This window comes from Octodon degus, unplaced genomic scaffold, assembly GCF_000260255.1.
Source record: "Octodon degus isolate 3935 unplaced genomic scaffold, OctDeg1.0 scaffold00298, whole genome shotgun sequence".
Classification (NCBI taxonomy): domain Eukaryota; kingdom Metazoa; phylum Chordata; class Mammalia; order Rodentia; family Octodontidae; genus Octodon; species Octodon degus.
In genome coordinates, this window is record NW_004524874.1 from 1,545,303 (window position 1) to 1,555,123 (window position 9,821).

Consider the following 9,821-nt stretch of genomic DNA (forward strand, 5'->3'; position numbering starts at 1 on the left):
TTTTTTTTTTTTTTTTTTTGGTGGAACCAGGGATTGAACTCAGGCCCCTGAACTTGACTCTTCTTAAAAGTAAATAAAAAAAGACATAAAAAATAGGATAATAATTACTCTCTATATATATTCACTATAATTGCTTTAAACTATGAGCCCCAACTAAATGTGCTAAAACTATCCTTCAACTTGAAGTAAATGCAGTCAGAGACTCCCAATGAAAAGTGAGCCTCTGGCCAGGGTGGGTGGTACACACCTCTAATCCCAGAATTCAGGAAGCTGAAGCAGGAGGATCGCTGTGAACTTAAAGCCTTCTTGGACTACACAGCAAGTTCAGGAGCAGCCTGAACTACATAGTGAGACTCTATCTCAACAAAACAAGCAAACAAAATAAAACTGGTCCTCTTGTCCTTAAATTCTAGAGCAATTTAAAAAAACTAGTGTGACTTCAAATCAGACAAAGGCATGTACACACACACACACACACACACACACACATACACAGTCTGAGGACACAATTAATAGCTATTTACATTACCTAAAAAAATCTTGGAATTCCTCCTTTTTGGTAAAGCTCCACCAGATGCCCCTCTTACCTTCTGAAAAGAAAATAAGAGACCGTTAGAATACTGCCTATGAAATAAACTTTGAAAAGAAAAACACCCAATTTTGATTAAAAGTTATATGAAAAGTTCCCATCTTTTATAAAAGACCAGCAAGAAATATTCAAGCTGGACTAGAGATTCCAGGATAAAAGAAGTCAGGTGGAGTACAGTACTCCCAGCACACCTGGTCACACTCACCACAGTCTACGGAAAGCACTTCTTTAACGGAAGTGGGAATCAAAGGCCCAGGAAAAGTAGATGCTTAAGCTTCAATCAGCAGGGCCAACAAAGGGGGGCTGGAGTCCACACGAAATGATGAGAGTGGGAGAAAATGACTGTGACTCCAGGCATGGAAGTCCCATCTCCTACTATCCAGGGGACACCTGCTTGGTCTTGTACATGATCAGCTAGTGCTAAAGGGTTTCATAAGTATCCACACAGAGGTATCACACTCTCATGTTATACCTCTCTAAACGCTTCTGGAGCGGATTAGATGGCCATGCTTGCCACCCTAACCTTAAGGCATTTCTGCTTAGCATGCAAGTCCCCACTACAATAAAGCCCAGCAAGACTGACCAAAGAGGCTATTTACTTGAAGCTGCAGCAAGTAATTTTACTCTCAAGACTAGAATAATTATAAAAATTTCAAGTGGATGTGACCACTTCCACATTGTATTTTTTCAGTAATTAGAAAAGACCAAGCTTCCGACCACTATGGCCTGTGTGGGTCCAAGCTCAGCATCTTTCCATGCAACCACCAGCCTCCAGGCTTTGCTGTGCATTATCTATGTCTTAAAAGTCCTAAGTCTCCTTACCCACATTTGATTATATGAACTCACAAGCCAACTCTGTGCTTCTCAGAGTAAGTTTTTACGGCTTCTAATATAGATGTATCTTTAACCATTTTCTCTAAGCTTCCAGAACCTGAGATCTGACCAGTCAACTGTGACCTGGATTTTATTTTTCCATCAACTTCTCACAGGTAGCCTCAAGTTCAGCGTGCCCAAGCTGCACTCTCAGCTTTCTCAAAATACTCCTTCCTCCGGAGTTCCGAAGACTTAGATACCTTTTGGGTTCTATCTTCCTTCTGTGTGGTGTTGATGATTAAGTCTTGTCATCTAGGCTTCCCAAATAGCTCTGAAGTCTTTTTTTTTTTTTTTTTTTGGTATTTTAGGGAAGGGTCTAACAGGGTGTTCAGGGTCTCACTACTAGATCACACTCAGATTTATCTGCCTGTTTACAGCCTCCCAAGAGCTGAGATTACAGGCGCGTGCCACCACACCCAGTCTCAATTGCCGACTCAGTGTGCCCTGGGGGCGGGGCCAGCACGGCAGGCCAGGGGATCAAACCCCAGATCCCTGAATCTGCCTAAACTGGTGCTTTAATCCACTGAGCTATTTGGCTGGCCCTTGAAGTCCTTTTTGTCCCTACTGTCGTTGTCTTAGTACTCGGTATAGGACTACTGCTAGAGCTTCTAAATTAATTGGTTGAAGAAGGATATGGAGAACATTGATGTGAAGATGGGCATCTTTTGGAGAAAGAAAACAGGCTAGTCAAATGGCATCTTAGACAATGCCAACAGCTAAGGAGTAAACAAAAGAAAGCATGCTACTTTTTAAAAATGCTAAGGGCAATCAGAAAAAAGGAAGAAAGCTGAGAAACGATGATGCCAGTAAAACGAGAGGAACAGTTCCAATGAAAAAATAAGCTCAAGTATTCAAATACTCAAAATGTCAGGTAATATCTGAGATAAAATGCATGAACCAAACACTACAGCAAGCAAGAGCTCAGGGACACCGCTGGCAAGTCTGCAGAGTAACAAAATCGATCAGACTTCAATGCTGAGTCCTAACGGGAGGTGCCATAGTGACTATGAAAAAAGAAAAGATTCTAAAGAAGCTGCTATCAACGGATACTACGACCTAGAAGAACACAAACTGTAGGAAGAGTTTTGTGGAAGATGCTAACATGGAAGACAATACACTAGGAAAAAGAAATCCTGGGCTGTCACATGTAGTGCCATGAAGGAGCAAACAAGTCTGTGAGCGAGGAGGAACCAGCACCATGAGGACAGATACATCACAGTTCTTGGCTGAGATGGGAGTAAAACAAAAGTGGAAACATGCAGACAAGCCTCCAGGATGCAAGAAGGAAGTTATGGGAAGCCCTGTCCCTGGGTCCCAGGTTTCTCCGTAATGCACAAGTCAAAGTAGTTTTCTGAGAATAGTAAATGCTGATAGAGGCTTGAGGAAAACATCCGAAGTTCAAAGTGGTCACACAGGAGAATGGGGAGGACACAGGCAGTGAGAGGACCCAGAAAAGGGGAGACCCAGGAATCTGATGGATTATCTACTGCCATTTGGATGCTGTTTACCATCCCCTCCCAAAGGAGCATGTGCTGGAGGTTTGATCCTCAGTGTGGAACGGGGATGTGGTGGGACCGTTAAGCATGCAGTTCCATGGGAGCTCCTTATGGGGGCCTGCCCTCAGAAGGGACTGTGAGACCCCGGTCTCCTGTTTCATGTGATTTCTTCCTCCACACATACTCCACCAGCAGCCATTTTTCGTGGGGTTTTTATCAGAGCCTTACATTGCTTCTTGTAATTTCATCCTCCAATATTTGAGATAAATAAATCTCTACACTACCAAGTTAGCCCTCCTGAGGTATTTTATTACAGTAATGCAAAACAAACAAACATAGACCCAGATGCTATGATAGTTGGGGTCGCCAGGCATGGAAAGAGAGAGAACCACTAATGGATTGACTGGTTGGAGTTCTGAGGGACAGGCAAGGAGGCAAGACAAGGGAACAAGGTCACTTACAGGAACTGCTGCTGACAGAATGTTTACAACCTTGTGTTATTAGAACCAAGGTAAACAAGTCATGGCTAAGACTTAAGGAGGCAATGGTTCCAAATCAGAATGACAGAGTGAAAGAGCAAAAACAAGTGGAGACAGCAGTCAAAGAGTGAAATGTGGGCCGGTGAGATAGCACAGCAGGCTAAGTGCCTGCTTAGGCAAGCATAGGGACCAGGGTTCGATCCCCAGCACCACAGGCTGTGCTGTTCCCACCCCCAGGGTATGCTGAGCAGGCCATGGTGGCGCACATCTATAATCCCAGTACTGGGGAGGCTGTGAGACCCTGTACCAAGGACATTAAAAAAAAAGAGAGAGAAAAAAAAATTTTTTTTCACCTAAAATCTTAGAGATAGAGCTGGCTGTACAAGATTATCAGCATTACACAATGTTGCCACTGGCGGTGTGACCCTGAGCAAGTTATTAAAGCTCTAAGTTTCAGTTTCTTGCTTGAGTTACCTAAAATTTTATCACTTTACAGTAACATACATGGGCCAAAGTGAACTCCCTAAGAATTTCCATGCCATACCCAGGAGGACTAGTGAATATAAATCTTATAACATCAGACCAAAATTCAATTATTTTAAAGCTAATCTTTGCATTTATGGCTTATACGACCTCTGGCCTTTCTCTTAGAGTACGTATAAGGTAAACTAAAAGGAGAGGTTAAATAAAATTCAAATCAGAACTGACTAGAAGATTCAAAATAATCTATAACCTGTAGTTCTGTGGTTTAGCACTATACATAATTAACATTTAAGGAAAAGAAAATTAATAATATCTCCAACTAACATTAATAGACAATTAAATATATAAACAATCAAACAGGGTCATCCAGATAGCTCAGTAGATTAAAGCACCTGCATAGGTAATCACAGGGACTGGAGTTCAGTTCTCAGTGTGCTGTGCTAGCCCCGCTCCCAGGGCTCACTGAGAGTGACTATGACTGAGCATGGTGGCACACGCCTGTAATCCCTGTGCTTGGGGGCTGAAAACAGGAGGATCACTACGAGTCTGATCTGTACAGTGAGACCCTGTAGATCCTGTACTAAATACATTAAAAAAAATAAAAATTGAACAAATAAATAAAACAGTAACATGAGTAACAAAAGGTATAGAGCACCTTAAAAACCCAGCAAACGATAAATTCTTTTACAGAAAATTTAAATAAATTATTATTGAACTTCAAAAAAGACATGAGAAAATAAAGACATAGTCCAGGTTCAGCAGTCATTCAATTAATATTTGTGACGCCCCTACTATAAGTCAGGCACTGTTAGAAGCTGAAGGACCCAGGAATCAATACGGCAGATGGAAGTCCATGCCTTATGGGAATTACACAACGGTGTGAATTATAGATTAATCTATAAATTTAATGTGACTATAACCAAAATCTCAACAGTATGCTTTTAACTAGAAGAACTGACTCCAAAGTCCATTTTAGGAAAACAAATATCTAAACATACCCAAAAAGAAGTCCTAGAGGGAAAAAAATGAACATACAAGGAGTGTTTGCTCTACAGTACTAGAAATTAAGGCTTGCCATGACTTCTTCCATAGAGAGAGATAAATAAAATCAACAGAACACAGGTGAGAACCCTATACAAGCCCATGTGTGAATATCAAGTTGAAATATTAAACAATGGTGCTATAGGTCATTGTGAAAGTTGTTAGTTAACAACATGGAAAAATAGTTTTCTATTCTTCAAATGCAAAAATAAATTATAGATGGATTAAAAGCTTAAAATGTTAAAACATACATTCTTACTTTTTTATGTATTTAGTATAGGGTCTACAAGGTCTCACTACACAGATCAGACTCATAGTGATCCTTCTGTTTTCAGCCTCCCAAGCACTAGGATCACAGGTGCGTGCCACCACGCCCAGTCTCAATCACTGTCTCAGTGCACCCTGAGGGCAGGGCCTGCACGGCACACCAGGTTCCTGTGTCTGCCTAAGCAGGCAGTTTAATCTGCTGAGCTATCTAGCTAGCCCTCATACTTACTTTTTTTAAAAGCTGCTACAAGAATTACTTTGTGACCTTCATTTGAGGAACAATCTTTTAGATAAGATACAAAGAGCATAACTTATAAGAGAAAAGTTCATTAAATCTAACAATAACAGAATGTAAAAGTTCACTTCTACCAAAACGTTTCACAGAAAAAGTGCAAAGACTAGTCATGGACTATTAGAAAATTCTGGACATAATAGACAAATATTTGATAACCAAAATGTAAAAAGAATGAATCAAATATATAAAGAAAAAGATGAATTCACAAAGACCAAAATATAAACAGGAAGATTAGAAAAAGGAAAATCACAAGGGACAAAAATATATGAAAAGATATTCAGTCCTCACAGAAAGAAATATTAAGCTTTTCTATGTCATTTTCTAACAAAAATCAAGAGTCTCACCAAAGGTTCGTGAAGCTGGAAGAGAGGAGAAATTCACAATTATTTCAATTAGAACTATCAATGGCTACAATCACTCTGGAGAGAGATTGTGTGACTTCATCTAATAAAAATGCAGATAAACACATCTACAAACTAGCAGTGCCATTTGCAGATATATTTCCTAAAGAAATTTTGCACATGTCCCCCTGGACAAATATACAGAAATGTTAGTTTCTGCATTGTTTTCAGTAGGAAAAAATAGAAACAATCTAAGGAGCCATGAACAGAAGAGTAGAATAAATCACAAGGCTAGAATACCAAAGAGCTATTAAAATTAGTTAAGTACACTTGGAGGCATCTCAACATGCATAGATGCCAAAATCAACACTGAGTAGGGAAGCTCTACATGGAATTGTAAGTAACAAGGTGACAGCTTGTATCTACGTCTTTAAAACATACAGTTCAACTACACATTGCTGCGCCGGAGAGATGGCTCAGTAGAATAAGCTCTTCCCTGGCAACTACACATTGCTTATGAGCACACAGCATACATCAAATATGAATGGCATGCTTGAGACTGAAAAGCAACCCTTCACAGCAGTGGTTACTTTGAAAGGAAAGAAACCAAAGAGACAAGAATTCTCAAAAAATCTGTATTTCTCTCCTTAAAAATAAGTAAGTAATCAAGTATACAGCAAAAACACCCAAATGTTTTTTCACTGCTGACTTTAGGAGCTATGAGTATATCCAGCATGACTTTCTTCATTTTTTCTTATTTAAGCTTACATTATCATTTTTCCCATTGGTCACCCCACATCCTGTTAACAACCCCACAGAGGAGTCCAGAGAAAGAAGAAAGTGGTTAAAGTGAGGTCAGAGGAGAACCTATGACTTTCCACACCCCACGCTGCTTTGCTTTCCAACATCAAAGTGAATGAGCAGAGGTGCTATGGACACAGTCAACCTCCGTGGTCAAGCACGCTAACACGGTGTTACAAGCGTGGGTCTCACCTCTCGCACATGTCTCTTCAGGTGCATGTACACGCTCTGTCCAGTTTTTCGAAAATGTCTTTCAACATGTTCCCTTCCAAAGGCCAAAAACGTATTCATGCATACATAGAGTCCACCTTCAGAGTTCTAGAAGAAAGAGACAGGATAAAACATTAACCAAGGACACCTAGCCAAGCACACTGTCCAGATATAGAAAATGAGAGGGGGGAAGAAAGGTAGGCCATGAAGATCAGCCTAGCTACTGTCCACCACCACTCACGTACACATCTGCGGTGACCCCTCCACAGCCCCAGGGCCACTCCCAATGACAGATCCCCTGGGGGCCAGGGAGATGGCTCAGTAGAATAAGCATTTCCCTGGCAAGCGCAAGGGCCTGAGTTCAATCCCCGGTTCCACCAAAAAAGAAAAAGAAAAAAAAAGTTACCAATGACAGATCCCACCCCTACTCTCAGCTGCAAGAACTCCCAGCAAGCCAGGCCCTCAGTTTACCAAATACAGGTGCCACTCACAGTCAGAAGAAATACTCCAAGTCCATGCAAAATAAACACACTTGCCTGGCTTTTAAAAAGGGAAAATGGTAGTTACGAGGTGGAAAAAGTTGGCAAAAGATCCAGGACTATCATTACTGTCAGATTTTATCATTTTTTCCTCATTCTTCCATGCAATCTCTTGGAACATAAAGTTTTATTAAGATCCTCGTTTCTTCAAAGATATTAGTTCCAACGTTTAGTGACATGAGTAAAATATGACAATTTAATAAGTACATAACTTGAAAAGTAAATAATAAAAGATACATTCCCACAATAATCATAGCTATATCCTATCGTGTGTCAGATATATGTCAGGTGCTTTTCGTAGTATATTATATCTAATGTGAATTTCTATAAGCTGCTAATGAGTATTTTTATTTACAGTTTTGACAAACAAGTTCACAAGCTTGAAACTATCAGAGTTAGACTGCACCTCCTCTTTTTCTCTTCCTATGCCACATTTGAAAGCATATGATGGGCTGGTGGGATGGCTCAGTGGTCTAAAGCACCTACTTAGAACAAGCTTAGCAAAACACAGAGACCGCGGTTCAATCCCCCAGCACCACATGCCAGCCCCGCCCCCCAGTGGGCTGAGCTGGCCACACACACACACACACACACACACACACACACACACAAATAAAAAAAAATAAAATAAAATAAAAAATTTTAAAAAAAAAGAAAGCATATGACATTGTCTCACCATGGAGGTTACACTAAAAGAGTCAAAGATACTGCTCACATTTTAAATATTTAGTGTTTCCCTTAATTTCATTTCTCTTTTTCTCTTACTTTGCACAACTTGCTTCTCTATAGACTATAAAAGCAGCCACTTTTCCTCTGAGGATGTGGGTTTCATCAAGCTCCTGCTAGCCTCACCCCTCCAAATAATGAAAAACAGACTTCTGAAACACCTGTCAAAATTGCCAACCAACATCTGTCAAAATTGCTTTGGTGAAGCACAAATTACAATGTCAAAACCAACACTGATATTAACTATAAATATGTAAAAAAAAAAATTGTTTAAGGGCCAGCCAAATAACTCAGCGGATTAAAGCACCTGCAAGCAGGCACAGGGACCAAGGGTTCAATCCCCAGGCCTGCCGTGCCAGCCCCACCCCCAGGGTGTGCTGAGACAGCAATTGAGACTGAGCGTGGTAATCGCAGCTCTTGAGAGGCTGTAAGCAGGTTCATCACTATAAGTCGGATCTGGTAGTGAGACCCTGAACACCCTGTAGACTGTTCCCTAAAATATAAATAAATAAATACTTTAAATTCCAATAACTGGAGTACTTTAAGGTAGAAAAATTCTAACAATGTATCTAGGCTTTATAAGCCAGGATACAAAGGACTCTACCACAACAATACTGTAACAGCATAAGCTTAAATATGAGGGGGCCTAGCTCAATAGAATAAGCGCTTCCCTGCAAGCGCAAGGGTCTGAGTTCAATCCCCGGCTCTGCCAAAAAAAAAAAAAAAGCTCAAATATGTGCCCCTTACTCTAGCATGTACCTTATAATAAGGCAAAAAATAAACAGGAGGGAGGGAAGAGGAAGGAAGGAAAATATTACACAGAAAGAACTAAAGTAGTCTCCATTTGTGGACAACTATTTAGTTTATGTGGAAAATCTTACAGAATCTACAAACCACTGCATGTAGCAGGAACATAGGATACAGGTTAATAGATAAATTATATTTTATATTTTAGTATCAAACACAAATACAATTCTCAAAAGTCAACTATAAAATAGCATCCCAAAACGTAATTATAGGGTGAGGCAGTTTGTGATACAGGTGTCTGGGCTCAGCGATCTCCTCTAGAAACACAGCTGTGGCAACAGTTCCACCCCACCGGGGAAGCAAAGAGATGAAATTTCAAAGGACTGAAACACATTAAAGTGCTGTCTGTTCTTAAAGCAGTACAGAAACACTGATTATTAATTTTATAGGTAATTATAATTATCCTATTTTCCTAAGCATTTTTAAATTGGGGAAAATCAACAAAAAGAATAAGAGATTCTGCCAGCCACACTGGCTGGAGGAAACCAATATAAATTTAGACAACCACTTGAACCAAAAAAATTAGCAAGCAAAAGGAGAGAGACGCTCAAGTGTCATATCATGTAAAGAAAAAAATAAACACTTGCTTTACAGTGTAAGAGCTCATAAAGTCATACACAAGATAATCACAAAGTCTTCGACAAATTTCACTCTCAAGAATGGCTGACTTGCCTTGCTGTGTAGTTTCAGCTGACCTTGAACTTCCTCTGTAGTTCAGGCTGGCCTCAAACTTGTGGCAATCCTCCTGCCTCAGCCTCCTGAGTGCTGAGATTACAGGTGTGTGCCACCATGCCCAACGTAATAGCTAAATCTTGGAAACAGCTTATATGTCCATCAACAGATGAATGGATCTTTAAAATGTAGTTCTTATACA

The 9,821-nt window shown here is 40.2% G+C and overlaps 1 protein-coding gene across 1 annotated transcript in view; it reads right to left on the reverse strand.

The window, feature by feature from the left end:
• The window catches only part of Usp13 (ubiquitin specific peptidase 13), a 120,816-nt gene that overhangs the window by 88,059 nt on the left and 22,936 nt on the right, over nucleotides 1-9,821 (reverse strand). Inside the window, exons 2-3 of the mRNA XM_012512980.2 lie at nucleotides 6,858-6,983; nucleotides 530-590 (exon numbers count right to left, since the gene is read on the reverse strand). Coding sequence (XP_012368434.1) covers nucleotides 530-590; nucleotides 6,858-6,983 — 187 coding nt within the window. The remainder of the gene's footprint in view (nucleotides 1-529; nucleotides 591-6,857; nucleotides 6,984-9,821) is intronic.